The sequence below is a fragment of the Umbelopsis ramanniana genome, assembly GCF_025399195.1.
Source record: "Umbelopsis ramanniana AG unplaced genomic scaffold K450scaffold_36, whole genome shotgun sequence".
Lineage (NCBI taxonomy): Eukaryota > Fungi > Mucoromycota > Umbelopsidomycetes > Umbelopsidales > Umbelopsidaceae > Umbelopsis > Umbelopsis ramanniana.
Window position 1 is genome coordinate 45,699 of NW_026252122.1, and position 26,611 is coordinate 72,309.

The 26,611-nt window shown below is 44.1% G+C and overlaps 9 protein-coding genes across 9 annotated transcripts; 2 read left to right on the forward strand and 7 right to left on the reverse strand.

Moving 5' to 3' along the window:
- Nucleotides 1-506: 506 nt before the first annotated feature.
- K450DRAFT_245779 (uncharacterized protein) lies at nucleotides 507-2,691 on the reverse strand. Its single transcript, XM_051589804.1, has 4 exons — nucleotides 2,539-2,691; nucleotides 2,341-2,407; nucleotides 1,370-2,276; nucleotides 507-1,305 (listed from the first exon to the last, which is right to left on the reverse strand). The coding sequence occupies exons 1-4, from the start codon at nucleotides 2,556-2,558 to the stop codon at nucleotides 554-556; spliced, it is 1,746 nt and encodes a 581-aa protein (XP_051443633.1). The 5' UTR covers nucleotides 2,559-2,691; the 3' UTR covers nucleotides 507-553.
- A 1,529-nt stretch (nucleotides 2,692-4,220) lies between these two features.
- On the reverse strand, nucleotides 4,221-5,803 carry K450DRAFT_245786 (uncharacterized protein). The gene is made up of 7 exons (XM_051589805.1): nucleotides 5,384-5,803; nucleotides 5,069-5,308; nucleotides 4,882-4,993; nucleotides 4,721-4,801; nucleotides 4,477-4,638; nucleotides 4,380-4,386; nucleotides 4,221-4,307 (listed from the first exon to the last, which is right to left on the reverse strand). The coding sequence occupies exons 1-7, from the start codon at nucleotides 5,630-5,632 to the stop codon at nucleotides 4,289-4,291; spliced, it is 870 nt and encodes a 289-aa protein (XP_051443634.1). The 5' UTR covers nucleotides 5,633-5,803; the 3' UTR covers nucleotides 4,221-4,288.
- Nucleotide 5,804: 1 nt separating this feature from the next.
- K450DRAFT_245791 (uncharacterized protein) lies at nucleotides 5,805-7,255 on the forward strand. Its single transcript, XM_051589806.1, has one exon. It carries the CDS (start codon nucleotides 5,855-5,857, stop codon nucleotides 6,956-6,958), a length of 1,104 nt encoding a protein of 367 aa, XP_051443635.1. The 5' UTR covers nucleotides 5,805-5,854; the 3' UTR covers nucleotides 6,959-7,255.
- A 5-nt stretch (nucleotides 7,256-7,260) lies between these two features.
- K450DRAFT_245793 (uncharacterized protein) lies at nucleotides 7,261-8,789 on the reverse strand. Its single transcript, XM_051589807.1, has one exon. It carries the CDS (start codon nucleotides 8,332-8,334, stop codon nucleotides 7,456-7,458), a length of 879 nt encoding a protein of 292 aa, XP_051443636.1. The 5' UTR covers nucleotides 8,335-8,789; the 3' UTR covers nucleotides 7,261-7,455.
- Nucleotides 8,790-9,183: 394 nt separating this feature from the next.
- K450DRAFT_245796 (uncharacterized protein) lies at nucleotides 9,184-11,932 on the reverse strand. Its single transcript, XM_051589808.1, has 7 exons — nucleotides 11,427-11,932; nucleotides 11,281-11,354; nucleotides 10,621-11,194; nucleotides 10,502-10,546; nucleotides 10,313-10,427; nucleotides 9,565-10,250; nucleotides 9,184-9,482 (listed from the first exon to the last, which is right to left on the reverse strand). The coding sequence occupies exons 1-7, from the start codon at nucleotides 11,817-11,819 to the stop codon at nucleotides 9,324-9,326; spliced, it is 2,046 nt and encodes a 681-aa protein (XP_051443637.1). The 5' UTR covers nucleotides 11,820-11,932; the 3' UTR covers nucleotides 9,184-9,323.
- A 139-nt stretch (nucleotides 11,933-12,071) lies between these two features.
- Nucleotides 12,072-15,096, forward strand: K450DRAFT_281506 (uncharacterized protein). The gene is made up of 14 exons (XM_051593401.1): nucleotides 12,072-12,507; nucleotides 12,617-12,665; nucleotides 12,740-12,917; nucleotides 12,985-13,065; nucleotides 13,130-13,141; nucleotides 13,219-13,318; nucleotides 13,383-13,519; nucleotides 13,586-13,650; nucleotides 13,720-13,804; nucleotides 13,908-14,016; nucleotides 14,078-14,192; nucleotides 14,247-14,289; nucleotides 14,371-14,457; nucleotides 14,519-15,096. The coding sequence occupies exons 1-14, from the start codon at nucleotides 12,378-12,380 to the stop codon at nucleotides 14,729-14,731; spliced, it is 1,404 nt and encodes a 467-aa protein (XP_051443638.1). The 5' UTR covers nucleotides 12,072-12,377; the 3' UTR covers nucleotides 14,732-15,096.
- On the reverse strand, nucleotides 14,794-17,537 carry K450DRAFT_245818 (uncharacterized protein). The gene is made up of 12 exons (XM_051589809.1): nucleotides 17,140-17,537; nucleotides 16,943-17,059; nucleotides 16,784-16,867; nucleotides 16,644-16,712; nucleotides 16,508-16,580; nucleotides 16,073-16,426; nucleotides 15,943-16,007; nucleotides 15,709-15,876; nucleotides 15,551-15,637; nucleotides 15,326-15,480; nucleotides 15,118-15,250; nucleotides 14,794-15,051 (listed from the first exon to the last, which is right to left on the reverse strand). Exons 1-12 carry the CDS (start codon nucleotides 17,308-17,310, stop codon nucleotides 14,857-14,859), a joined length of 1,671 nt encoding a protein of 556 aa, XP_051443639.1. The 5' UTR covers nucleotides 17,311-17,537; the 3' UTR covers nucleotides 14,794-14,856.
- Nucleotides 17,538-18,666, reverse strand: K450DRAFT_245828 (uncharacterized protein). The gene is made up of 4 exons (XM_051589810.1): nucleotides 18,463-18,666; nucleotides 18,011-18,355; nucleotides 17,845-17,937; nucleotides 17,538-17,776 (listed from the first exon to the last, which is right to left on the reverse strand). Exons 1-4 carry the CDS (start codon nucleotides 18,617-18,619, stop codon nucleotides 17,766-17,768), a joined length of 606 nt encoding a protein of 201 aa, XP_051443640.1. The 5' UTR covers nucleotides 18,620-18,666; the 3' UTR covers nucleotides 17,538-17,765.
- Nucleotides 18,667-20,601: 1,935 nt separating this feature from the next.
- K450DRAFT_245833 (uncharacterized protein) lies at nucleotides 20,602-25,704 on the reverse strand. Its single transcript, XM_051589811.1, has 3 exons — nucleotides 21,662-25,704; nucleotides 21,463-21,581; nucleotides 20,602-21,399 (listed from the first exon to the last, which is right to left on the reverse strand). Exons 1-3 carry the CDS (start codon nucleotides 25,697-25,699, stop codon nucleotides 20,871-20,873), a joined length of 4,686 nt encoding a protein of 1,561 aa, XP_051443641.1. The 5' UTR covers nucleotides 25,700-25,704; the 3' UTR covers nucleotides 20,602-20,870.
- Nucleotides 25,705-26,611: the final 907 nt, after the last annotated feature.

Sequence of the window (26,611 nt, forward strand, 5' to 3'; positions counted from 1 at the left end):
TTCTGGTTGATGCAAAGGAAAGGAGTGGGAGGGTGGTGTTCTCGAACTCATTTGATGGATTCAACATATTTGTAAAGGAGTGAAGGGTGAGAGACGGGAGGTCGTAAGAGAAACGAAAGCAAGATTGCACGGTAAGAACAAGGAATCTGCATTCGAGAAATAGAAGCAGTGAGAGCGGATAAAGGCGATCAGAGATCGGAAAGAAGTCGGTTGAAAGAATAAAGAGAGAAGGGGTTCAGTCCGCCATTAAGAAAATTCCACAAAAGAGTACTATGTACAGCGAAAAGAAGAGGGGGGGGAAGGCTTTTATCAACAAAATCATAGTGAAGCCCGGTTAGAAAAAAAGAAATAAGGAACGATGGTGATGCTTGTTCAAAAGAGTTCACGCAAGCGCGCGCATCAACCGACTGACCAAGCCGTACAGGGCCATGTTAAACAGAAAAACACACATAGAAAAAAGATAATAAAAAGGAACATAAAAGAAAGGACCGATTGCAATGACATACCCGCGTATTCATATATACTTCCATCTGTCGCTCAACATGTTCACGCCTTAAGACACAGTTTTGATGCCTGGGCCACGGGGACCATTTGGCTGTTGCTTGCCAGCACCACGGCCGGCACCGCCATTAGGCTGATTTGGGCTATATGGTGGCTGTTGAGGCTGCTGCTGTTGTTGCTGTTGTGCTTGCATGTGGGGCGGCATTGGGTGTTGCTGATAAGGAGGCATGGGCTGACCGTAATAATTCATTTGTGGTTGTGCGTAGCCTGGCATATTCTGGTACTGTGGAAGGTACTGTTGAGGGTACTGAGGAGCATATTGCTGGGGGTACTGTTGATATGGGGGCATCATTTGTTGCGGGTGTTGCATAGGAGGCATTTGCTGAGGATGCGTCGGTAATGGCTGTTGCTGTTGTGGGAGTGCTTGTTGAGGCTGTTGTTGAGGAGGCAACTGTTGTTGTTGTTGTTGTTGCTGTTGTTGTTGTGATTGTTGCTGTTGTTTCTGCGTTATTAAAGCTTGTTGTCGGTTGGGTTGTTGAATTTGAGCATCATCAAGAGCGCTGGGTGCAACATATAGGCGCTTGTCAATAACCGGAGGAATAGATTGAATTTCTGTACCAAGCTCTTGTTCTATCTTGTAAAGGTTAAATCGATCTTCGTAGGTAATCAAATTGATAGCAAGACCAAGATGACCATATCGTCCACTACGACCAATGCGATGAAGGTATGTCTCGGCGTTCTTTGGGAAATCAAAGTTGATAACGACGTTGACTGCTTGAATATCAATACCACGAGTCAACAAATCTAAATAGAAAAAGGGACATCAGTACGCAATTCGGGAATCGGTCGGCAAAAAATGGCCACTCACCAGAGCAGACAAGGTTACGGCAAACACCGTTTCTAAAATCGTGGAAAACTCGGTTTCGGTGGCTCTGCAGCATTCTCGCGTGTGAGTAAAAGCAAGAGTAGCCAAGTTCAGTAATTTTTTTGGCGAGAAGTTCGACACGGTTGGTGGAGTTACAGAAGATAATGGACTGGTTGATTTGAAGCTTGGAGAAAAGGGTGTTCAGGCAGTGTACCTTTTGCTTTTCTTCAACGAAAGCGTAATATTGGGTAACACCTCTCAATGTAAGCTCGTCCATCAAGTTGATCTCGTAGGGCTTGACAAGAAATTTGTCCTTGAAAGTCTTTACAATCATTGGGAAAGTTGCGGAGAAAAGCATTATTTGTCTATCCTTGGGGAAATATGAGATAAGTTGCTCGACAATGGGTGAGAATTCGGGAGATAGCAATTTATCGGCTTCATCCATGACAAAGGTTGTTGCACTGCTGAAGTCGGCGACTCCTTTAGAAGCCAAATCAAGTATACGACCAGGTGTTCCAACCACGACGTGAACCGTCTCGCCGAGACGCATGATATCATCCTTGAGAGTGGTACCACCAGTAGTGACCATAACATGGATGCCCATGTGTTTTCCGAGATTCTTACAGACTTGAGCGGTTTGGAGGGCCAACTCACGTGTAGGGACAAGCAACAGAGCTTGTATATTGGATTTCTTGTTGTTGATCTTTTCGAGGGTAGGGATAACGAAAGCAGCGGTTTTACCAGTGCCGTTCTTAGCTCTTGCCAATATATCACGACCGGTTAAAGCAATTGGGATAGCTTCTTCTTGAATTGGGGAGGGTCGTTCAAATCCAGCCTCAAATATACCCATCAATAACTCGCGCTTCAAAAAATAGTCTTCGAATTCATTTCCCTTCGTTGCTGTGACATCCTATAGGCAGAACGTTAGCTGGGTCTATAGCAACTTCAATAAGGTTGCTTAGTCCATGACATACTTCGGTTTGTGGACGGTTATCTTTTGCGGGAAGTTGGAGATCTTTCTTCCACCCATCATGTTCGTGGCTGGTTGCAAGGTGGGAACGAGGCAAAGTAGAAATTAGTCACAAGTCAATTAGCCTGAACGTGCCGGTCCCAAAACATTTCCATGCCACACCATGGGATCGACAAGCAATGTTGGGTTATGGAACACTCACTTTAGCTGACTCGTTGCCATTTTTGACTTTAGTGAGGTTGTACTATGGGTTGAGCGAAAAGCAGGTAAAAGCTGCAGAAAGCGCTGGCGCTGATGTCACTTGTTGTGCCTTTGTCCAAAACGCAGTCGTGTCACGTGAAGATCCCCGTAACGAAAGAGTGCGGTTTGAATGCATTGGCTTGGGCAAAGGTATTGTTATGATCTTTTATGTTGGGTTTAGAAAGAATTCTCAATGACGAAGCAAAATATCCTTGTAAAATAGTTACATTATGCAAAAAGTTATTCCACCCGACTTGCTGATAAACCGCTTACCCGGAGCTGACACATCTTTGCCCATCAATGTTTCTGACTCAGCTTGAAAATTGCTATTGGATTAAAAAACCAACCGGCACCGAGAAAAATTAACTTTTATTCAAACTTGAATCCCTTTGCTTTCAACCACAATCTAACCCTCATGCGTCCTCAATTCACACTGTTCGGCATGAATGTCGTGCACGATGATGGTGGTGCGGACAATAACGAAGACGGTAGCCCAGCTACCTACGCTGACTATATCAAGTTTTTGAAAAAGCAAGTCCACTCCCCGGCAGCTGTCACACCTCCTCTCCCTGAACCACCAGTTATCCGTATTCAATGTCAAGTGCGAGCTCGAATTCCCACCAATGAAGGAGGAGAAATGTACCTATACCTGTATAAAAATAACCAAGATGACAAGGAACATATGGCCATTGTTTATGGCGACGATATACGATCCAGGAGTTTAGACTGTGCATGGCGAGATGAAACCATCCTGAACAGAATTGTAAGGGGTGCGTACTATGGCCGATTGGAGCAGATTGTTTCAGAAGAGGAGTCAAGAAGCTTGGTAAATGATGAAGAAGCTTTAATCAAATTGGAGGCTCAACAAGAGATTGCAAAACGAAACTGGAAACCTAGCGATGTCCCGCCCTTGGTTCGAATTCATTCCGAGTGCTATACAGGAGAGACGGTGCATTCGGCAAGATGTGATTGTGGCGAACAACTTGATGAGGCTATGCGCTTGATGCAAGTGGCAGGTAGAGGAGTAATTGTATATTTGCGACAAGAAGGACGAGGTATTGGTTTGTTGGAGAAGCTAAAGTAAGTTGATCGAACCGGGAGTATATAGGTTTGTTCCACTCAAAAGACAAAACATAACCATTTCCAATAGAGCATACAATTTGCAAGATCTTGGTCACGACACTGTGGCAGCCAATGTGTTGCTGAACCACCCAGCTGACGGTCGCACATACGGAATCGCGAACGCTATTTTAGAGGACCTGCAATTGAAGCATGTCCGACTTTTGACCAACAACCCTGACAAGATACAACAAATAGAGTCATACGGATGTGTTAAGGTTGTTGAGCGACATCCCATGGTGCCACGGTCATGGTCGTCATCACCAGCATTGGATGCCCATATCCATCAAGAGCCTGTCACACCGCTGAGAGTAGCAGCGATACTGAACAACCTCACGCCCAGTCCATCCACATCCCCTCCACCCCACAAGAGATTGAATGAAATGGACAAATATTTAAAGGTCAAGGTGGAGAAAATGGGCCACATGCTAGATTTACCCAGTGACTTCTCTTCATAGATGAAAGAAAATCACCCTACAGGTTGTTTGTACCTTAATTGACCACTTTCCTACTTCTATTTGATTTCCTTTTGATAAGCATTTCCAACTAGCGAAAACTGATAAAGTGATGTACCAATGAGATTTGTTTTTCAGTCAGACATACACTGAACTACTGTATAATGATGGGTGAGTCAATGGCTTCATCAGCACGGTAAACATGATTATACCAGAGAAGAATAGACACCATAAAACTGAGAAAGATGACGACAGGAGTAAAGAAGACAAAATGGATCATTAGAACACAGGCTTTAAAGTTTTAGGGCATCCATCGTACGACTTACTCTTTTGTGTCACTGGCTTATGGTCTTTAATGGCATTGACGTCAGGGAATCCCATTATATTGCAAAACGTATGGCAAAGGGTTGGGGCCAATATGCTATCGGTTCGGATGAAGATCCAGCTTACATACCAGCCGAAAACCGTAGTGTACAAAAATTGAAACCCTGAATGATTAAGAAAAATAAAAGAAAAGGTGTTAGTTATGAGACATGTTAAGCCCGCCAGGCTCAGCATAGATCACTTTACCTGATTGAAGTAAAGCAGTCTTGAGAGCGCGAGCGTTTGCGCCGTAATCATGATACTTTTCCCATGCGTGGTGAAGATGAGCTATTTGTGAGTAAATTTAGCAAACTTATGCATTGTTTACGCCAAAGCTGAAAATAGCAAGATGGAAGTGGGAGACTGACCAAGGCCAAAATAAAGTGAAGAGGCAAATACCAGATACATGTTTGAGTATCCAGAGAATTTCAGCAGTGCTATTACACATGCTCTAAATACAAATTCTTCTGTCAACGGACCCTGACAGTAAAGATTGCGTGTTAGATCCTAAACGACATTTTGCTGCGCAATTCCTTTTGCACCTCCGTTACTTACAATGACAAAGTTACGCACTCCTTCAAGAGACAGGATGTTTTGTCGAACATCGCGATGGAATGAAAAATTCGATTGAAAGATCAAAGAATTATCCAGGAACATCAATGATAGAGGACCGAGAAATAGACTTGCCGTCAGTAGCACGGGCAGACAGATCACATTGACCAAAGCAAACCACGACGATGGTGGTACTACTCCAAGTATCCAAAGCAAAGAATGGATTTGATCCATTATAGATGACTATTCCGAGCAAAACCCGCACGAGTTAGTAGTCATGGTACCTATATTGTTTTGTTTATATGTGGACTCCCTTACGCTATCGGGCCATGCGCCATAAAGTCTTAGTATAAGCCATACTAAGAATGCTGTGAGGATGGAGGATATGATGACAGCCTTGCACCGAGCCACAATGACCTTGGGTTCATTGCGCGACCGACCTGTTCCACCTGTTCGAATGTCGACAAAGACGTAGAATCCAGCCAAGTAAACGATGGTGAAGCTCATGCATGCGAGGGTGGCTACTAGCATTGGCACTTGCCCAATGCTAGGCAGTGTGGCTGTCATGAACGAAGCTGAGTAGCCCGGCCTAAAAAACAAAAACGGGTGTTTTTGGGTGGATTTTTTTTTTTACAGAAATAGAGATTTTCTTTGAAAAGGCTTCTGTTGTGTGGGGTTAAATTTAGCATCTCGCCACCCTCCCAGTATAAAAGTATCCCTCTTCCATAACGTCACAGAGCAGCACTTTTGCTTTTTTATATCTCTTTCACACTTCCGTTTCTAACGGAAATGGATGCCCGGCAACCACACGTTCCTAAACATGATCCAAAATACAAACCTCATCATAGACAAAGCTTTAGCGGCCATCCTCTATTACAACAATCTGAGGATGGTCTCGTAAGCTTTAGATATCAACCCATCAAGCAACGGCCACGCTCATTCACCGTGTCCAGCCTCATTACCTCAGAGAACAGCAGTGTACCGTACACCATTGTTGAGCAGGACGAGTTAACGCCGCCTTGCATAGAATTCGATATGAAGCAATTGGATAAAGCTTTACAGACAGCCTTTGTCCTGCTTTCGTCATGCGATAGGACGCTAGGTCATCTGCCTGACAAATTGAAACAGTCCATTGTGCAAAAAGCGCAGGAGGACTCGACAGTGATGTCGAATCATGTGAAGTCCCAAAGAGGCAATGGCAAGGCTCAACTTGGAATCGGCTCCGCGCAGTCGATTATCCATCGACTGTATTCGAACAGTCCCGCAGTTGAAGACCAAACGAGTGCAGAAGGTGATGCTACGCACTCGTTGTCAACGGGAGATTTGCAACAAGCCATCAAGAACGGTGCGACTCAGGTTCAAACGTATGACAAACGACTTTCCAGTGGTAGCGACGTGACTGACAGCAGCGAGTCATGCTCGTCTGTGACATCTGAACCATCCACGCCACGAACACCTTATTACAATCATGCCTTCAGTATTGCAGTGGAAAGCGGTAGTCTTTTAGACTCTTCTCGCATCATACACCAGGGCAGCCCTACGAGCAAAGACAAGCTCGACGTATGGGCCCTTCCGTTTACAAAAGCATACACATCATCAAAACCTCCATCATTAACCAGGTCGAGGTCGAGTCAAGCGGATTCCGATGTATTTACCAAACGCTCAACTGGTCTGGGACTAGCTGATCTAGTTCACTCGGTTTTAGGGGATGCCATCAAGCAAGCGGATATAGAGCTGAGATGGGATGAAAGCGGCGACTGGGAGAGTGAAGATGAGGAAGAACCAGCTATGACTGAACAAGAAATCCGTGACTATGAGTTGGAGCGCAGCTTAGCCATGCGAAAAAATCCTATCAATCGATATCTAAGCGATGGGGTCAACGTCCTGTATTGACGAATGTTTTTGTTTTCCTCAGCTTGAATTGGCAAAAAAGATGAAACTTGGGGGGAGGGAAATTTTTTTGCCACTGTACATTTTTCAAACACGTGTGGGCAGGTCCTCTTCCCATTACTACCTTTCCTTTCCACTTGTATCATAGGAATTACCAGTGAAGAGCACATAATATCGCTGTAGCCGCACTTTAACATTATTATTCACTAGCTCGTCAAACTATTTTTTTTTTGCCTTCTCTCTAGAAAGAGATGGATATCTATAACATTATAAATTGCGTCATGCATACCGTGCATTTCATTTTGTGTGAAAATAATCATGTATGAGATGAACGGACACTTCGTTCCGTTGTAAACTTTTTTTTTTTTATTTCTTTTGAAACTCAAAGTCAAGCAAAAAATGGCAGTGATATAAATACAGATTGATAAAAAGACCTTTCATCGATGAGCGAACGAGATGGTTGTCTCGGTGGTGGAGGAGGGTATACTTCTTCGTTATGTTTAGCAGGCAAGAACCCCTTCAACAGCACCGTAGGATTCAATGGTGGTGTAGCGTAAAGGTTTAATCATGTCAAAATGTGGGTGACACTGCATCTGAGTAAGTCTCCAACCGCAAGATTCCAATTCACTGTCAAAGTCCGACTGGGTGGATTGCAGAGACGAAGCGCTGATCTTGTGGAGGAGATTTCGTGAGCCTTTTCTTGATATGGCCTTGACTTGAGTAGGGTACTGATAGTGAGATGGAAGGGGGCATTGAAAAGTGAATTCGTACGAAGGCTTAGACGCCAAAGCTTTGATATCCAATGTTGACTTGCTCTCATGTATGGACGCGACGGCTGAATCGACACGAAAGGAAGGTACGGGCGACGCCGAATCTTCATACTGTGGAGGGCCTGGAAGATAGATCCATTTGGTGTTCTGGAAATCATTGACGGGAACTTTGGCACTTCCGAGGGTCTCTTTCTTCCAGCCCTTGACGCGTCGTACCGTCCATTTGGCTTGTTGCATTTGATCGTTATCAGTTTCATCTTCTTCCAAGGGTTCGTCCTTGAGCCAGACTTTGATCATGACATCGGCGCCTTCATGTGTCAAATGTTTACAAAGGTTACGATCGTTACGGATATCCACGCAGGAAATCGTTTGCTTTGAGCGAACTCTGTCGATTTGTTTAGAGTTGTCACGATCAAGAGGTAACCAGGTTTTGCCGTCATCCCATGACACTTCAATAATGGTTGAAGATGGGCATAACAGCCGTCTCAAGCCAGAATAAAATCGGTGAGACAGTGAAATATTGGGTGTATGCAATTCAGGGCAAGCTGGAGCCTGTTGTTCCTGCTCGTGCTGCTGACGACCAAACAAAGAATTGAGCAATTGAAACATGAATATTATGTGTGAAAAGGTAAAAGTATGTGAAAGAAAGGAATGTCAACAACAAGGGGTACAAAGTGAAAAAGGCGGCTTTATAAAGGAGTGTGTGAAAGATAGAGTGTGAATATTTATTTTTCCTTTGTTTTGGTGTAGGTTGGACGAGTATTTATGTTCCTTGTGTTGAAGAGCGAGGAAACCGTGCTTCTCCCGCACAAGCATTTCACACTTTCCCTGGCTTGAAGGCTCTTGTCTTAGTCAGTGTAACCATGCTTTGATTCACGCTGATCGCACAAAGGCAGAGAAAACTTGAACCCATGATTACTCAACTACTCTAATCTAACTTCCGCTGCCATACAGTAACAGCATGCTAGTGAAACCGTGTGCTATGAATGAAACACCGATATGGACATGACCGCTGGCGCCAAAAAGTCCCTAAGGAAGTGCATAAGGTCGTTAGGACGACCAAATTGGCACCAGAAAAAAAAAATTCACTATCATAGCTATAGTTATTTTTTCCAGTGCACAGGCGTCAAAATTTCTAAATATGTCACGGTTCGTGCGGACCCCTGGCCTGAGCCCATTCAAAGCGAAACCTCTTAGACCCTATCGTGAACTTTCCCAGCAACGGCAGAATAGTCATCAAAGCTTGGCTGTACATGCTGCCGCTAACATCCCTTGTTTCATATGCTTCACCCATACACAGCACAGCATGATTGGGCATTGCAATTTTTATTATTCAGCTTGTTGATATTGAACAAGTGGGTTTGGTAAGGGAGAAAAAGAAAATTGATAAGGTATGTCACTGAATGTTGATCATCATTATCAATTTCGTGCCTTGGTTATTTTGGGAGATCATATTTACGAGCGTCAATCCAATCCCATGGGAGAAGAAGTGAGCTGGGCTTGTTAGGAGTATTTTACATATATGGTGATTAGGAATGAAAACATGTTTCTGGACTTGAGATGTCGCGCGTGCGTGTATACTTCTTTCCAAAACACGTCTAGCCAACGCCAAATTTCGTCCCTCCGTCGCCTATTGTACTTCGGCCTTCCTTATCGGTCTCGGGCAAGTTTGCGTGGCTGGACGAATCAAACACGGTGGGTGTTGCCTCAACAGCGTCAGCTTTGACGGCAGAGTCCTGAGTGGATGGTCCACCCCTCTATTGTGAAAAGAGAAAAAGATATGCTTTTGGTGAGCTCATGTCTTTCAACGATTGCGTCATAAAATCTCCAAGTCCATACCTCGGAGGCGAAATCATTCATGGCGGTATCAGACCCAGCTGTATCCCCAGAGACAACGCGTTTTCTTGCTGGCAATTGGAAGAAAACATCGTTCATTTCGTCTTGTCTTCTTTTCAGAGTTTTGTATGTAATCCCCCACGGCGTGTGAGGATAGTTGACGGAATTGGCTTGAATGTGATGCACAGAAAACTGCGAAAATGGGCCGCTTTCATCCATATTTCTGGCAGTTTGTGGCACGAAGGTTTGAACTCCCGCTGAAGTACTTGCCTCACGTTTGCTTCCGTCCGTTTGGTATGTCGTATCACTTACGTTAGAATAGTCTCCTGGGCAGGAATCGGATTCACATGCGGCATTCTGCGCCGCTGCAGTCACAAGATTTCTCATGGGTATAGAATGTGGCGACGAAGACAGTGACGATGGATTACGCCAGCTCATGGGTGAGGTATGTTCGTTTTCAACTTTAGACCGTGCGGCAGTTGAGCTCGTTAGTTCAGCTGGATAATCATAGTCCGTCCCCGTGGAGAGGGTGGCTGACGACAGCACAGACGGCGCTGGTGCTTTGCTGGATTTCTGCATAAACGAAGGCAGTTCTGCCGATGCTTGTGGTAAGATATGGGGCAGGATTAACTGTCCCCAGTTGGCAGGAAACCCATCTTGAAACTGATGGCAAAGCTCCAGCGGAAACTCTGTGGTAGGAAGTTAATATTATCCTTGAATTTCAACAACAGCCAAAACCCATGACACCTACCATTTAGAAGCATGCCTTCAATATCGATCTCACCAAATAATCGGTATATTTTCCCACTACTGGAAACCAAAGTCCGTTCATTAATTCGGGAGACAATTCTGGTGCTGTGCCAAGGCTGTATCGAGACATGCATGGGTAAGTACTGATGGAAAAGCTAACATGAGAAACAACCGCAATGCCCAATTTTACCTTGTCAAGCGTACAATGAATGCCACCAATGACAATGGCAAGAGCCTAATCACACAAACAATCCTATCAGTACACCATTGACACATTTTGTGGATTGTTAAAACTCAAATAGATACTACCTCGCCAACCTTGATGCGCTTTAATTTCCAGTTGGACAAATGGACCTCATTCTCATTGTTGTTGTCAGAGGCATCGCTGGTGTTGCTTCCTGATACCGTAAGGCTGCTATTGGACGAGTAGTGTGACGATACGAATCTGTGTGAGCCTTTGCGAGCTGTGTAATCGGCTCGGAATCGAGCGATTCGCTGATTTCGAGCGTGAAGCATGCTTTCATGATGACTTCGTTTTCGGCTGTAATTGGCTCCATCCCTTAAGTCACCCCTCGTGGCAGGTTGACTAGGTTCACTCGGCAGTGTGGAGGGTGAGCTGGCACGTGCCGCTGATCCGATTTCTGGAATGGATGGGAGAGATCGCGGCTGCGTATATCTTGAACTCATAGCAAGGTTTTGTTCACTTCGCGTATCGGACGCTATGCTCGATATATTACTTTCGGAAGAATTCAAAACGCTCTGATATGGACTTTCTCGAGTTGACTGAGTATGTCTACCGAGATCAGTTGATAAACTCTGTATACTGGATATACTATCAGTTGAATGACTGTTCAAGAGTTCGGGAGCCGGCATTAATGTAGGTCTGGATGTGTAAGATTTGAATTCATTAGTGATAGGTTGTGGAAAGCTCTCATTTCTCTCTCCCCCCAAAAAGAAATGGATATTTACATTTGGGTTTTGGAGTTTGAGTGTTGATTGTCTTTCGGAACAATGGTTGTCGTGTCTATTGACGAAGCGGATGCCTGTTGAATGGAGGAGGAAAACTGTGTAAGGCGAAACTCGATAGTGATTAAATCGATCTCCTTTTTTTTTACCTGAGGTAATTGTGGAGCGGAGGAGGCTAAACTGGTATTAGCAGACTTTTGTGACTTATCCATCTCTGCACGCAGGTTGGAAGCCATAGTAGTGTCGCTGGAGTCGCTAACTTCGGTAGAAAAGCAATCTGGAGGTCGAGAGCTGTAGCTATCTTCAGAGGATATTTCCAGCCAGCGGTGTAAAAGCGAAGGACCAATGTTGTTACAACTTTTCTGCGAGGACTGGCTTCTATTCGAGTTTTGAAGTAAAGTGTTTGGTTTCGAGTGTTCGAGTGGTAACTTAAAGAAAGACTCTGTACTATTTAAATTGGAGTTGGTTGAGTCGTTTGGTTGATCACCCGATTTGTCTGAGACTTTCTTTTGCTGCTGAGTATCAGTCGAGGCATGCGACATGGTCTCAGGGATGCCGGAGTGCAATTTTTATTGTAATCACTGTTAGCTGCTGGAATTACGTAAAGTGAGCTTTGGGTTGGTGTGGAGAGTGACCATGAGCTACGAAATGGTTCTTGGAACTTTTTTTTCTGAGCTTCAAGGATTACCCATTTCTGCTTAAAAACGTGACGTAATCAAAAGGTTAGTACCAAAAAAATCCTTCGGCATCCAGGGTTTTCAAGGTCACATTCAAGCTTGCTTCAGTACGCCAACAAACATTCCTTTATACTACAATGATGGGAGACTGCATAGCCATCCGGGTTAAACCGGTTTTAAGCTAGGATAGCAAACATGTTGAAGCTTATCGGCAACGGACATTATTGCGTGGTGATCATTGTTGTTATTGCAAGAACAAAAAGACCCAATTGCATCTGGCAGGCAAACTAGATTTCAGCCCTAACTATTGCTTCCACATTGAAGATCTTCCACACCACTGGACGCTATCCCATTTTTCCACTTCCTGACGACAAACCCTTCCATGAGCTTCGAACACGTGACTGGTTATTTTTTCACAGCAGCATGAATCCAAAAGTTCGCGTTTCTAGACACTTTTTGAGGTGTTATATGAATTTCAAAAAGGTCAACACCCAATCCGTTCTTTCTGCATTGAGCAATGTAAGAAGGCGACATTTCAGTGATTGTTCTCAAGGTAATGTGCGTCTGCACGTTGTTGCCTCATCGTCGTGATGAAGCGCCATGTTGTCCCTTAAATGGCTTCCCTTTTGTCACTCAAAGTATATCCGTGTAACGTCTTATAGCAGCAGGGCAACCATTTTCTATATACATCCACTGGCCGTATTGTGAAAGGTGCATCATCAATAATATATCTCTCCCATATGATTTGTTTGCCTAATCTCATTGAGATCTCATCATCGTTTTAGCAAGTGTACATACTGTAATTTCAACAAATACATCAATCCAGCTTCTCCTCCGAATGAAAGAATGCTATCAGCCATGAAACGTGAGCTGGCTTTTTACATGAGACATCCGAAGTTTGGTCTCCAAGCCCGCAAATTACATAGTATCTATTTTGGTGGGGGAACACCAACATTGGCACCGGTAAAGTGCAAATATGTTTTTAAACTGAGTGTCAATGATGCCATGCTGAAACGTTCAATGTCAAAAGGTCTCGACTATTCAATCAATTATAGACGAGATAGACAAGACAATGGGAGGATTACACAGTGATATTGAAATTACAATTGAGGTGACTAACCATTCGATGTGTATGCTGTCATTCACAGTTTGGTAATCGTGTATTGCTTCATCAGGGCAATCCTACAGTAAGTACCCCCCTCGGTCGCATAGAACAATCAGGTTTTAAGAGTGCAATCATGACGTTGATGATACTTTGATAAAGTCCAGCGAAATCAGCAAACTTTCATCGTTGCACACGATCGGTGTCAACAGGCTGTCATTGGGTATTCAATCTCTACGCGATGAAGATCTGCCTATACTAGGTAATTTCATAAATGATACAATCCATGCTCCATGTCATAGGTCTCCTCTAATTCGTAACGATAGGACGTGATCATAATACGAAGGATGCCATTCACGCTTTGGAGTCAGCTAAGCGAATATTTGGCGATAAGGGCTTTACTTTCGACATGATATTTGGGAGACCAGGCAACTCACTAGATGATTGGCAAAAAGAATTGAAGGCGAGTACTGTTTATAGACAGTAAAGCTAATCTTCGTCTGTAAGTCGTTTTAATGAAAGAGAGCAGCAAGCATTATCAATCGCAGGAGATCATATGTCCATATATCAATTGACACTTGAGCGTGGCACTCCGTAAGTCCTCGTTCATTTCATTTTTCCCGCATTGTACTTTGAGCTTATCATTGCACCATGGCATATTAGTCTGTTCAAAGATGTTATGGCAGGAAAGTTGGCTCCAATTGCTGGTCAAGAAGAGCTTGCGGACATGTACGAGCATGTCATTGAGGTAAATAACCTCGTAATACACCCCACCTTGGTTGCCTGACCGCGGAGGTACGCTTGGAGATAGTGTATTACATTGAATGCTCAACAGTATGTTTTACGAATAGGCGACCGCGCAGCATGGATTATTTCATTATGAGGTTTCAAATTATGCGAGAACTACAGCAGCTATGAGCCGCCATAACTTCTCATACTGGCGTGGCATGGACTACATAGGTATAACATGATGAACAAGAGCACTTGCAACGAGGGTGACACTAATATGTATATTACAAAGGCATTGGCCCTGGAGCTCACGGACGACTGACACAACTGAACGGCGAAAGGTTACGTACATTTGGCGAATTCCATCCTGAGCGATGGATGGCTCAATGTGAAGATGAAGGTGACGGGTAAGTATAGGAAGTAGGTGCTGAGGCCAGATTGCGCATTAACAATTTTCTTAGGATTAGGAAAATGATTCCTATGGAGCATCGCCAGATTCCAGAGGTATGACTACTTTTACATGTTCAATAAGCACAGCATGACATCTCAGAGAGTATTTACAATAACATTCCCTTCGTCGATCAGGAACTGGTGTTGTTTGGACTTCGAACAAAGCTCGGTATACCTCGCTCTAGATTTAGTACAATGACAGGCGGGAAAAAGCTGGAAGATGTAGGTGTTCATAGGCTCATCAAGGATTGACTGCTATTATTGACATTGTGCTTATTGACAGGCTTTAAGAGGCGATGTAATCAAAAGTTATGTAGAGCATGGATTACTCATTGATGAAGGCAAAACAGAAAATAATGTGCAGACATCGGCACCGGAATTCGTTCCAGCCGACTGTGTCAGCGAATTCTACAGCGGGACTATTCGACCGACAGAAAAGGGTCTAGCTGTCATAGACACCATCATTCCTAATATCCTTAAACCCACTGATAGCTGAGAGATAGAAACACTTTTGGCCATTTGGAAACTAATTTAATGTTTCTTAAATACATTTGTTATGTTTTATGATTGTCTCATTTACGAAATAAATTACAAGAGGTGGTGGTGAATGCAATGCAGGCATTAAAACGTGCTGAATGTCTTGAGGATTTGAGGTACGGGAAGGTCCAACTTTTCCATGGTATCGGCTGCCCAACGACATGCCACAGATATGCATCGGTTAAAGCTTTCATGAGTGGACGATACCACACGTTTGAACGTATTATTATCTGTATCGATAATACCAAATTGCTTTTCGCCATGGACTGGCTCTGGGTTCTGCTTGAAACCAAATATGTGTGAGTTTTGACAGTGTGATACTATACTTATGGTATAAATACGTACATTGGGGTGGGTCTTGGCTTGGTACATCTTTCTAAATTTATCCACAGCTCGTAGACTTTCAGAGAAGCGGTTGATGGTGTTGATAAGGGCAATGATTTCGGACCGTTCAAACAATGCTGGGTTGGTTTTCGCGCTGAGTGCCATAACAGTGGTCAAATTAACTGAATGGGTTATGTTGGATGCACTTCAATGTATACCAATAACTTACTTTAAACTCTTGTCCTCGTATGAAAACAAAACTTTCAAGGCAGTTCCTAGACCAGCTGTTTGGATCTTTCCCCACAACTTGCATTTCTCACAGCCAACACAATCCATGATCCTAGTCACATTTCGGAAATGCTCCTTGAACTCCTCCTTGAGTGCCTATTTTGAAATAAAGTGTTTCTTAGTAAGCAGTGGCGCCTGTCCCTCAAAAGCAAGCATATCCATTTACCTGAGCATTTTGACCTTGGAAAAGCTGTCTTTCATCAAAGGTCGAAGGACATGCTTTTGTGTTTTCAATCAAGTCCAAAACCAATTGCTATCAAGAAGGCGATTGTTTAAGTTACCGTGAAACTTGCACATGAATATCAAACATCACGATTCTCGTACCTTTGTCTCTGCTTCTTCTTTAGCATCCCCAGTAAAAAATGTATACTCATGCAGATAATCAGATAGCTTCACCAGGGCTCGCATGAGTAATGTATGAGTAAAGTATACGTTATGCAATCTCTCGGGATGAGAACCGATTCGAGAAACGAAACAATCGAGATTGGCGCTCTGTGTTAAATTAATCAGTCAGTCCTCCACTCACATGACTCTACCAATTGTTCTGAAAGTCCTTACCCATTCACCAGTTGTTTGGTTGAAATACTCATCACAGATATGGATGGAGATAGAAGAATGAAGACCTGTTGTGACATAAGTGTCAATAGATCATGTCGATCTGTAGATCAAGTTACCAACGAAAGCTTACCTGAGATGACACGGTAGAATACTCGCTTTTCCAGACAAACTTCCTCATTTTCAGAGTCTGGATCTTCAGCCAAATCATTGAGCAAACGGTCAAGGTCTTTACGGTCATTGGGAACCACTGCAAAGGGATTCTGGATAGGTTGTGATAAACTGGGAGGAGTGAGAGAGCTTCCAGTAGTGGTCTTTTGCTCTCCAGTGTTCATGATATTGTTGCAAGTCTCACACCCTTCAGTCATTTTGTGCACAATATTGAAACAGTTCTCCTCATAAATCGACTTCCACACACGTGCAGCAGATACTCCAGCGTAACCCGTAAATCGTTCTGGATTCTGTTGGAGATCAACATAGACGCCATCTGAAAAAAAAGTGGAATACGTCAGTTGAGAAGAGGGGTAAAATAGGACCAATATTGATCAAGCCAGTTGTTCATGCATACCTGTGTCAGCCTCATTCTCTACCAGACAAAAATCTTGATCTTTGTATTGGCAGGTATCACTAACTCCAAATAGCTAAGGATAGCAGTGATCAGCAACGCTAGACATATCCATAGCCATAATACGGTATAGACTTACATCTGATGAGGAAGAAACGGTATGAACCTTTCCCAAAGCATCTTGTCTCCAAGCAAGTGGAATGGCGGCCTAACGACATAAGAAAGGATTAGTCAGAGAGTGGAAAAATAGGAGTCATGCTGAAGAGGAATAGGACTGACCTCATCGATAGTTGCTACAGAACAATCTCTGTTCATGCAGAGACCATCATCCGGCCAAAAGGGACAATCCTTCCACAAGTTGAGCTATAAAAAAAAAACCTCGCATGTTTAATTGACAAGCACGAAAATGAAACAGTTGTCAAGCAAGCACAAGCCTACTTTATAATACCGAAAGAATCTGGATGATACAAGTTTCTTTAGTATTGGTGTAATGGCTTGGTTGACCCCTTCTACGGTTTGCACGTCGCAACAGGAGTCTCTAATGGCTCCAGTAGGCTGACAAAGAAAACAATGGTATTAAGCATCCAAATCGAAGTAAAGATATTGTGACCTCAAGCATACAATTCTCAACTAACGTTGCAATAATCCTGTTGTTCAGTTATGTCTAGAACGTCTTCTACAAATTTCACGCCGGTAGAATCTTGAGCAACTGGTGACATCGATGACGGGGGATTGGCGGAGCATTGCAGACTCCACAATAAGCTGATTGCTGAAAGCAATAGAATATATCGCTGCCACTTGAACATGGTCTATGAAAGAACGAGAAGGGATTGTTGGAGGTCAACAGAATTCGGCAGGTCAAAGCCAATAAAAAGCAAGTAATAATAGGCTCAGACAATTGCTTCGTTGAGTACGTGTTGCAACAGCATTGATTCACCGTGACTTGGGATTCGGCTCAAAGATTTGTCATACCAAAATTTTTTTTTTCCATTGATTTGTAAAGAGGTAGAGAGATAGCTGTATTGCTCGTATAGGAACAGGCATTCTAGCTATCTACAAAGGATTCAAAAATGACATAAAGGGTTCGTATGAAATAAAAGTACATTGATGGTCATGAAATACATCTCCCAATATCTCCGTTTTCTCAAAAAATGAAGAATAAGTGAGGGGATGATAACATTTAGGATTACAAGGAATAACCTATATAATTGGGTTGGGGGGGGGATTTTTTCTTTTGATCGGCATACAGTGCTCAGTACCGTCATGTATTTGCTATCAAAAGAGGGTACTTAGTGGTCCGTATAGCATATCGGTCATATCGTCACCACACACTGCCTTACGTGGGTATTCTGGATATGGGGAAAAGTCGGCGCCCATGAGTGGGGACATGGCGGGATAATTTTGCCAATACATGGGATGGAACTCGGTGGTATCTAAAATGGACAGTGTTCCCAAACTCCAATTAGCACAAGGATCGAAGGGTGACAGTGAGTTGAAGAAACCTACCTGGTAATTGGGGAGGTTGGCAAACAGGCACGGCAAAAGGCATATTGTCACCAGCGGTTTCGGCCATGAAGCGTTCAGCATGCTCGCTCATACGACGTGAGTGGCCGACATCGTCAATATCCACTTCGTTGCTCCCAGAAAGCGAGCTCTCGGGTGTGGGTGGAGGTGATTCTTTGGTAATGAATGGTACTTTACTTGCTTTTATGGCAGCAGCTTGGTCTGACGGATTTTTGAAAGATCGTGCTTCTAGCAGTTGATTTTCACTGGACAGTAACTTTTGCTGTTGCTTGTAAAGTTGAGTGAGATGATGTTGAAATTTCATTTCCCTGTATTTCGCTTGCGAAACTGAGACAATTGGTTCCGATTTATTTTTTAAAAAGATTGATGGATGTAATCAATACATATGAAACCAAATATGCAGCAGACAAGGTGAATCTGTCAGGATGACTTACCAAACTCCAACGACTTGCTGACAATCATGCTCTTACTAGGTCGTCTCACCGTCTGTAGTCCAGGCAAAGTATGAGCCAGCTCCTGAAACTTTGTGTTGAGATTTTCGCGTCTTTGTCGTTCTAATGCGTTATGCGCGGTTCGTTTATCAGCAATCATTTGTCTGTGGAGCCAAAATTAGCCAAAAGTGATGAAGGAAAGAAGATGAAAAAATTGGCGGGAAGAACCATCTTTTTTATACAACATAACCGAATAAAAAGCGTACCCATCGTCTTCCAAATATGTTCCATCCAGTGCAGTGTCTATCATGCCTATTTTCCATAAAAAAATGGCATATCGTTACGACTTCTGTTTTTGGGGTGTGGGATAATGTGGAAAGTAAACATACACTGCTGTTGCTTCACCGTGCCGTTCAATGAGGCGGCGCTACGTCTAGCCTGCCGAAGTGAGCCGTTTAATTTCACTCTATCAGATGGCATTGTGGATGAAACGATTGGCGAAAATTCTAGTGAGAAACAAGCGAATTGTTCTCCTCCAGATGGATCGATGAAGAAAAAAGTGAGTGAGAAAAATATAATATGTAAAAATCCTACAGGATCCAGAAGAAAAATAAATAATAAAGTGGGAAATTTCGACTTGTCTTTTATACGGGATTGTGTGGGGGGTAAAGATGGCACCTTAGGCTGGGCCAAGCAATACCCGACTCATAAAGTTTCAAGAAACTTCAACCCCTTCTTTCCAACTACAGATGGCGGCTTTACTGTAAATAGCAATAGGGATATACTACCATCGCCGTAGCAACATGTCTAATCGTTTTCAATCGTCTAGCGATCGACAGCTTGCCTGATAAGGAGAGGGGAACACAACACGAATGGGTTGAAGTCTATCGAAAATACATGTGCTACAGTGGAAATTAGAGAGTACAGTATGAAAAAAGTAGTTTAAGTCTTGACATGTCAAGCAAGCGATGACAGGGTCATGCAAATTTGTGGAAGCATAGTACTTGTCAATATGTAGCCAATGGGATTTGGTGTTATTTCTATCCTGTGTTCTCCCCTTCATTTTCTAATGTTCTCCCAAGGCACATAAGAGATGTTCTGGTATCATCGAAACTTTTTTATAAACTAACCCCTCGGACCAAGAGATCGAAATTTTTTGGTTGCTCTTCGATTTCCGCATTCAGATTGGGTAGTGCAGTGCAGGACGTACCCTGGCCACCAAACCTAACCATTGGAAACACTTTCACAGTGGGTTTCGGTGCTACGCTTTCAAATAGCAAAGATCTCATTACTGCTATCCCCCCCCCATTTGTTTCAACTGACTTCTTGTGTTTACAGCCGTTTACTAGGTTAGAGACCCCGTGGCTGACTCATTGTAAAGGATGAACGCGTTTATTTAGACAAAGGGTCTACAGTATTTTATTTCTTTTTTCACATAGCTTTTCTTTTATTACTCCCACTCTACCTTCTGATATAAAAATGTCGGGGATGGCGTAAACATGCTTGTTGTAGTACGACGTAATACTGGTGTCCGTGAACTGAGACTGCGCAGACTGGCGCGGCGATGTTGTTTATTTACAAGCAACGTCTGTTTCAAGTGGCCTCATCGTCCATGATATCGTTCTTTCAATGCTCTATTGCATACCGACAACACAACACTTCATTTGGATAATGCCTTTGACAGGGAGGGGTGATTTTGTCGATACTTCTAAATATGGGCGTTGCAACGCGATATTTGCATGTTGAGCGCATGATAAAAAGCGATGGTCCAATTTTTTTTTTTTTTTTTTTCCTCCTGGGCGCAACGTCAACAAATTTGGTACAACCAGTGTCGTGTTGTCTGTTATCATAAATTGGTCAGAGCGCCTGCTCACGAGGACCCTTCGGTCTCAGTACGTGCGCGCCCGCCTTTGCAAATGTTTACGTTACTGAACGTCCCCTTTTTTCGGTATCGAAACAAAGGCCTCATTTTTATCATTCCTCCACCGAACACATCATAAATGTAGCTTGTCATTGAAGGGGGGGGGGCAGCTATTAACACACTCCGTTGCCTGATTTTGGTGGGCGATCTTGTCGATCCTTCAGCATGACAAGTTTGCGGAACTGCACAACGGTAGATGACAAGTACGGTCAGTCGCTCGATCAAAACAAGAATTACAAATCGATTTTGTTTGTTTCTTTTTAATGATGTGGGGGCTATCTTTTTTATTTTGTGTTTGGGTTGGGGAGAGTGTTAATGGTACATCAAATGATAGCCCCACCTTGTTTTTCTACAGGATAACGGAAAGTGCCAAAATGAGAAGAAGGTGCTTTTGCGAAAGGGTATGAAAGGGTACTGTAAACAAGTATAGCCCAGAGGAGAGAGAGAGGCAATGCAAAATGCCATGCTTTCCCTGTGGCTTCTCGCATCATTATTGTACACTCTCGGGAGCAGGAAGTCCGCCAAATCCGAGGTATTGGCCAAACATCTCTCTCTCCCAAAATCGAAGCATATATTGATCAACATGCCCAACCTCAATTTGCATCTCCTGCTCGGAGATCTCTTCATCGATTTGATCAGTATCCATGGGGTTGCCATCGTCCACTTCCATGGCGTCTGAAGGAAACGTAGTACCAGTTTCTCGTGGACCAGGTGAATTGGTAGCTGACCGAGAAGAGATGGCCGTACCGACCACTTTATCTTGATTAGGTGTGTCTGCGAACTCTCGCTCATCCATTCTCATCTCTCGGCGTGCAGCGATGGCAGCCTTAGCATCTGTTTCGTCGTCCTCTGCTTCCAGTAAAGCTTGTTCGATATCCACATTGGATGTCGCGGTGACGAGGTTGTTTTTACCCACTTGCTGAGATCCTGCAACCTCCGGTAAATCTTTCCACCAATCCATCTTCTCGAAATATTCAGTGGTGAAGTCTCCTTCTTGAATGACGACATTGTCAAGCATTCTGATAGAAACCCCGTTAGTCATCGCGATTTGGGGGATAGTCCAATGGACACGTTCGACTTACCTCTTTTGGTTTGCTTTCTTGAAAATGTTTTCTTCAATCGTGAACTCGGTCACAAAACGATATATATGTACATCCCGAGTTTGACCAATTCGATGTGTTCTGTCTTGACATTGTTTGTCCTAAGTGAAATAAATGAAGGTACAGTGGATTAGTCTGCTGCTTGATGCAACGATGCTCCTATTGTCAAAAATAGACATACCATAGATGGATTCCAATCCGAATCATAGAAGATGACAGTATCAGCACCTGTTAGATTGATACCAAGACCTCCACTTCTCGTCGAGAGAATAAAGGCTAAAATTCGGTTATCGTTGTTGAATCGCTCGGTCAGAATTTGTCTCTGTTCAACTTTGGTGGCGCCATCAAGACGTAAATAACGGTGGCCATGAATATTTAAAAATATCTCTAGAACATCCAAAACACGGGTCATTTGAGTAAAAATCAGAGCACGGTGACCACCAGCCTTAAGGTCGCGCAATAGGGTATCAAGCTTTTGAAGTTTTCCGCAATCGTATTGCAGAAGTCGCTTATCGGGAAATGCGATCGACAGACAGGTTCGGAGTCCATGGAACATATCATAGCGAGCCAGCTGGTGTAATGATTCTTGTACATCCAAAGAAAGATCGACTAGAACTAAAGCTTTCCAGTCGCGTACTAACACGCTAGGGGTGACAAATGCGTATCGTTTCCAAATATCACTGCCACTCGTCACTCTAGTGTCGTAGGGAACCACCATACTTTCAATAGCATCGGGTCGTTCAAGATATAACCGTGGACTAGCAGTCTCGTGAACTCGATCCACACTGTTCGCTGTGGCCGTTCGGCAAAAGTCGATGAACGCCGTACCAAACATAGGTCGATGTGCGCAACGCCACTTGTTGATGTAAAGCATCTGTTCTAACCTTTCAACCTTGTTTTGAGCTCGTTGAAGGCGCATGGCTCTTGCATGTTGCTTCAAATCGTAATAGGTTCGTCGGTTGACATGTCGTGCTTCGAACGTGGCAATTTGCTGACGTCGCTGACATATCCGTGCCTCAAACAATGTGTCGGCTCGTAAGTCATCCATACATTGTCCAGCTGTAGCTGACATACAAGACTCGTTTTTCATGAGATCAAAGTTAAAAAACTCCAGGTTAAACCGCTCTCTCAGCATATCGACATCAGAGATCAAATTACGGCGAACAAGCAATTCTGTGATGCTTCCAGTAATTTGTACACTGTCGTTCATGGCGAAACTCGTCACGATGGGTCGCACTTCAAACAGATCCGGGTGGTTACAAACCTTTCGCAGTTGCATTAAGCAGTTGATAATACTCAAGAAGTTGCCACTGGCTAGGGTTTCTTTGGTTTTTCCTCGACTCATGAAATCGTCATAAAGATAGCGTTGACGTTTGGAAAGTCGACAATATACAACGTGCTCATATTTTGCAGGCATCTGCTTTTCCACATCTATCTTCAATCGTCGTAGCAGGTAAGGCCGTAGTACAGTATGTAATTTTTGAATGGCAGCTCTGGAAGCCTCATCCATTTGTGGTTGCTCGTTTTCAATCATTCGATCAACGGGATGTGAAAACCATTCTTGAAACTCTTTCTGGTTAGCAAAGCCCATGGGCATAGACTGAGAGGCACCATTCGGCATAAGAAAGTACAGCAGAGACCACAGTTCCATCAGATTGTTTTGCAACGGTGTACCAGTCAATAACAAACGACGTTCTGCGTTGAAGTTGAGAAGAACCTGCCATCGTTGAGATCGAAAGTTCTTGATGTGATGCGCTTCGTCCAAAATGAGATATTGCCACGCTTTTCGACGGAATGAAGTTTGGTCATGGCAAACGAGTTGATACGAAGTGATGCAAACATGAAACGCATTCTCTTTGGACCATCCTAGTCTTTTCTCCTTTCGTTCCTTGGGGTTACCATAGTACGTCAAGATTTTGAATCCAGGTAGCCACTTCTTGAATTCCATTTCCCAGTTGAGCATGACACTGGTAGGGACGACGACCAGATGCGGGCCCCATATGCCCTTTTCGCATGCCAGGTACGCCAACAGAGCAATAGTTTGAATTGTTTTACCAAGACCCATCTCATCCGCCAGGATGCCATTTAGTCCATTAGCATACAAGCTTGCCATCCAGTCCAGGCCAACGTGCTGGTATTCACGAAGGGTGCCACGAAGTAAAAAGGGAACTTTGGTGCTCACAGTGGTAGTTGAGAGAGTTGTGCCAGTCGGTTGAACAGAGGTTGATGATGGATTAGACTGAACAAGTGCTTGAGAAGGCTGTTCGGTGGATTTCTTCTCCTCCATTGTGGGTTGCGCTGGAGATGGTGGTGAGTTGGGGTCAGCTTCTTTGCCATCATTGGCTTTATCTAGATCTTGATAGTCATCATCGTCGCTGACTTCAGTTACTTCGTCACCCATTTCGGTTTCTGTTCCATCACTGTCTTCCTCGCCAGCATCGCCAGGATGACTGTCGTCCAACATCTCAATGTCTTTGTTAGCTCCCATCGCTTCATCATCATCTGGTCCTGGGATGTCTTCGTCTACACCGATAATGTCAATGTCATCGTCAGGATCGTGAGGTCGTCGTGCTGGTGCTCGGTCTTTCGAAACCTCGGCCGCTAGTTTCAATTCTGGGTCAGGGTGATCAGCAACTGGCATTGTGATTTCACCGTTGTCTGCGGTTTGTTCTGTGACCTCAACATCAGACACGTCCATGGCGTCCGACGCTGCATCAGATCCTTCTGCCTCTGATACGCCATCTTCTTCCTCTTCGTCGTCGGCGTCTTCATCTGTCGATATATGGCTACCGTACCCATAGCGCTTTAGCAATTCCTCAATAGGGACATTGGCATCGTCCTCCAATCCGTTGATCTCGACATCATCATCTTCACTATCGCCATCTTGCTCAATCAAAATATCTTCATCAGATGCTAGCGCTGAAAATTCGGCGTCCTGGTCTTCAGTCGTTGCGTCAGGTATAGCGGTTGGAATCTTTGTCTCCGTACTGGTAAACACATGGCCAGATGACCCTTGTTCAGAAGCCGATTGAACGTCTTCTTCTTCAGGGGTGCCGTCCTCACGCACAATCTGTACCACGCTGGTATCTATTGATTCGTCCACATCTGTATTCGAACCATGTTGGCTATCATCATCCAGAGAACCGTCATCGACGACTTGACCCGGGTAGTTATATTTCTTCAACAGTTCTTCAATTGGCAAATCTTGATCTGCCTCTAAACCACCAAGTTCCTCATCATCTGAGCTGGACTGATCGTCAATGAAATGATCCGCCTCGTCTTCGCCGTTTTGCCAGGTATAGGGATCTTCCAAGTCACTGTCGTCCTCTTCGGTAGCAGAAGGTGCTTCCTTGCTACCCGCACCATTGACATATGTACTTGGTGTGTCGATATCTGAGCCGAGAGGAGTCTCCGTAGTCTGCTTCGAAGCCAACTCGCCCATTCTTACGCCTAACATTTGCTCGGAATGTTCCAGAATCATGTCCAAATGCCGTTTGCCTCGTTGTGCTTGCTCCTCTTGAATCATTTCTTTGTATCGAGCTTCGCAAACGCGCTCAACAACTTTCCACTTTTTCTTGACCTCTTGCGCTGTCCATTTTGCTAACCGTTGCAACCGGCGCGCTTCTTCCTTCACCAATCGCTCATCCTGCGTTCGTAGTGACTCCCAATAACGCTCTACTGCTTTTGCAACTTTCTTTGCACTAGCTTTGCGATACTTTGAGTTGTTGTGGAAAAGCTTGGATGTTGAAACAACTTGCGTCATCAACATATCGTGATGCGATTCTCCTCTTGCTGGCTCCACTTGACGTCGTAAGGCAGTCTGTAGACTTTTATTCAATCCACCTTTGGCTTTGACGTTATCTATACGATCACGAAGACTTGCTTCATTGACAATGATGTCGTTTGCCTGCTCGACCGTGATGTCTTCGTTTTCCTCCATCGATACAAAAGACGCCAGGTATTCTTCTAACGTTGGATACTCTCGAACAGGTCGTCGATATGCCGTAATGCCAGGAAATTTTGTGATTCGTCTCGTTGGATCTAATATACCTTTGGCTCCCGGTTGAGCTGTTGATATACCCACTGAATCCTGAAGCATGTTCAGCAACGAGTCGCGGCGCTGACTCAATGTTCTTCGAGTGCTGATTCCTTTTGATCCCGAAGTCGTCTTGCTTATAAGTTGCTCAGTGACAGTTGACCACAGATCAAAATTTTGCATGTACTTTGAAAAATACATAGAGTCTAGTGTTAGATTTGAACATGGACCTTGGTATGATTTTTGACACCTCGTCCTACTCACCTGCATAAGTCGGTCTTCTCTATTCAACTTCCATTTTGCAGGGTCGTAATCGAGCATATTTTGATGAACTTCGAGGAAAAACATTTCACGTACGGTTGAATCATGATGAGAAACAACGGATTGCAAATCCTTTTCACGTTGAGCGATGATTTCCTGTCGTTTCATTTCCAAAGGCGTTAACGGCTTTTGGACACTTTGGCCACCTTTCCGGGAATTAGCAACCTTTGCGTTCAGTTGACGCTTTTCCGTCGCTTTCATTTTGACTGATGGTTCGTTTGCCTGTTTGACAGCAGGTTTGTGTTCCATGGGCGAGGTGCGCCTTCGTTTTGACCATGTAGATGGAAGTGCAGGGACCAGTATTTCAGGGGACTGCACAGGTTCATCTTTTCGTCTCTTTTTACGTTGCAAAGATTGCTCTGGCGGCGCTGTTCGAGATTTGGCGACATCCAGCTTTTTAATCGGTTGCTTGGACGTGACGATAGGGGATCTATTTGGGGTGTCGCCTCGGGTCCCTAGCTGTCGTACACTGTTAGGTGAACTTTGCTTGGAAGAAGAGCTACTGTCATTGTCCGATGTTCTACGATGTCTTCTGGTAGATGCAGCGGGCGACAAGTTCGGATTTATGATATTGAGGGATGTGAGGTTGCCGTCACTGTCAAAGAGAGATCGCGGTCGGGACGTGGATGCCAGTGCCTGCGCTGTTGTGCCACTTGCCCCACGAGTCCTAGTAAGCGATCCAGTCGATCGTGCTGATGACCTACGACTGGTAGTGTTTGGACTATTGCTCTCGCTGCGTGTAACTTCTGTCGGCGGTTGTTGATCGGCTTGATC

What these genes read in the sequence shown, in the direction of transcription:
- K450DRAFT_245779 (XM_051589804.1), bottom strand. Translation starts at nt 2,558, where the DNA reads ATGGCAACGAGTCAGCTAAA. An exon ending in ATGGCAACGAGTCAGCTAAA is followed by an intron (nt 2,408 to 2,538) that starts GTGAGTGTTCCA and finishes CCTTGCAACCAG; the next exon opens with CCACGAACATGATGGGTGGA. An exon ending in CCGTAACCTTGTCTGCTCTG is followed by an intron (nt 1,306 to 1,369) that starts GTGAGTGGCCAT and finishes TTTTCTATTTAG; the next exon opens with ATTTGTTGACTCGTGGTATT.
- K450DRAFT_245796 (XM_051589808.1), bottom strand. Translation starts at nt 11,819, where the DNA reads ATGTCGCATGCCTCGACTGATACTCAGCAGCAAAAGAAAGTCTCAGAC. An exon ending in TTCATTGTACGCTTGACAAG is followed by an intron (nt 10,428 to 10,501) that starts GTAAAATTGGGC and finishes GTCTCGATACAG; the next exon opens with CCTTGGCACAGCACCAGAAT. An exon ending in TGAAGGCATGCTTCTAAATG is followed by an intron (nt 10,251 to 10,312) that starts GTAGGTGTCATG and finishes TTCCTACCACAG; the next exon opens with AGTTTCCGCTGGAGCTTTGC.
- K450DRAFT_245818 (XM_051589809.1), bottom strand. Translation starts at nt 17,310, where the DNA reads ATGTTCAAGTGGCAGCGATATATTCTATTGCTTTCAGCAATCAGCTTA. An exon ending in AACAACAGGATTATTGCAAC is followed by an intron (nt 17,060 to 17,139) that starts GTTAGTTGAGAA and finishes TTTCTTTGTCAG; the next exon opens with CCTACTGGAGCCATTAGAGA. An exon ending in AGAGAATGAGGCTGACACAG is followed by an intron (nt 16,427 to 16,507) that starts GTATGCATGAAC and finishes CTTTTTTTTCAG; the next exon opens with ATGGCGTCTATGTTGATCTC.
- K450DRAFT_281506 (XM_051593401.1), top strand. Translation starts at nt 12,378, where the DNA reads ATGAATCCAAAAGTTCGCGTTTCTAGACACTTTTTGAGGTGTTATATG. An exon ending in TTTCAGTGATTGTTCTCAAG is followed by an intron (nt 12,508 to 12,616) that starts GTAATGTGCGTC and finishes AACGTCTTATAG; the next exon opens with CAGCAGGGCAACCATTTTCT. An exon ending in TGTACGAGCATGTCATTGAG is followed by an intron (nt 13,805 to 13,907) that starts GTAAATAACCTC and finishes TTTTACGAATAG; the next exon opens with GCGACCGCGCAGCATGGATT.
- K450DRAFT_245786 (XM_051589805.1), bottom strand. Translation starts at nt 5,632, where the DNA reads ATGACAGCCACACTGCCTAGCATTGGGCAAGTGCCAATGCTAGTAGCC. An exon ending in ATGGCGCATGGCCCGATAGC is followed by an intron (nt 5,309 to 5,383) that starts GTAAGGGAGTCC and finishes TGCTCGGAATAG; the next exon opens with TCATCTATAATGGATCAAAT. An exon ending in GACTGCTTTACTTCAATCAG is followed by an intron (nt 4,639 to 4,720) that starts GTAAAGTGATCT and finishes TTAATCATTCAG; the next exon opens with GGTTTCAATTTTTGTACACT.
- K450DRAFT_245793 (XM_051589807.1), bottom strand. Translation starts at nt 8,334, where the DNA reads ATGTTTCAATTGCTCAATTCTTTGTTTGGTCGTCAGCAGCACGAGCAG.
- K450DRAFT_245833 (XM_051589811.1), bottom strand. Translation starts at nt 25,699, where the DNA reads ATGCAAAATTTTGATCTGTGGTCAACTGTCACTGAGCAACTTATAAGC. An exon ending in CGGATTGGAATCCATCTATG is followed by an intron (nt 21,582 to 21,661) that starts GTATGTCTATTT and finishes TATTTCACTTAG; the next exon opens with GACAAACAATGTCAAGACAG. An exon ending in AAGAAAGCAAACCAAAAGAG is followed by an intron (nt 21,400 to 21,462) that starts GTAAGTCGAACG and finishes GGTTTCTATCAG; the next exon opens with AATGCTTGACAATGTCGTCA.
- K450DRAFT_245828 (XM_051589810.1), bottom strand. Translation starts at nt 18,619, where the DNA reads ATGATTGCTGATAAACGAACCGCGCATAACGCATTAGAACGACAAAGA. An exon ending in CAGCAAGTCGTTGGAGTTTG is followed by an intron (nt 18,356 to 18,462) that starts GTAAGTCATCCT and finishes CAATTGTCTCAG; the next exon opens with TTTCGCAAGCGAAATACAGG. An exon ending in CCAACCTCCCCAATTACCAG is followed by an intron (nt 17,938 to 18,010) that starts GTAGGTTTCTTC and finishes TGTCCATTTTAG; the next exon opens with ATACCACCGAGTTCCATCCC.
- K450DRAFT_245791 (XM_051589806.1), top strand. Translation starts at nt 5,855, where the DNA reads ATGGATGCCCGGCAACCACACGTTCCTAAACATGATCCAAAATACAAA.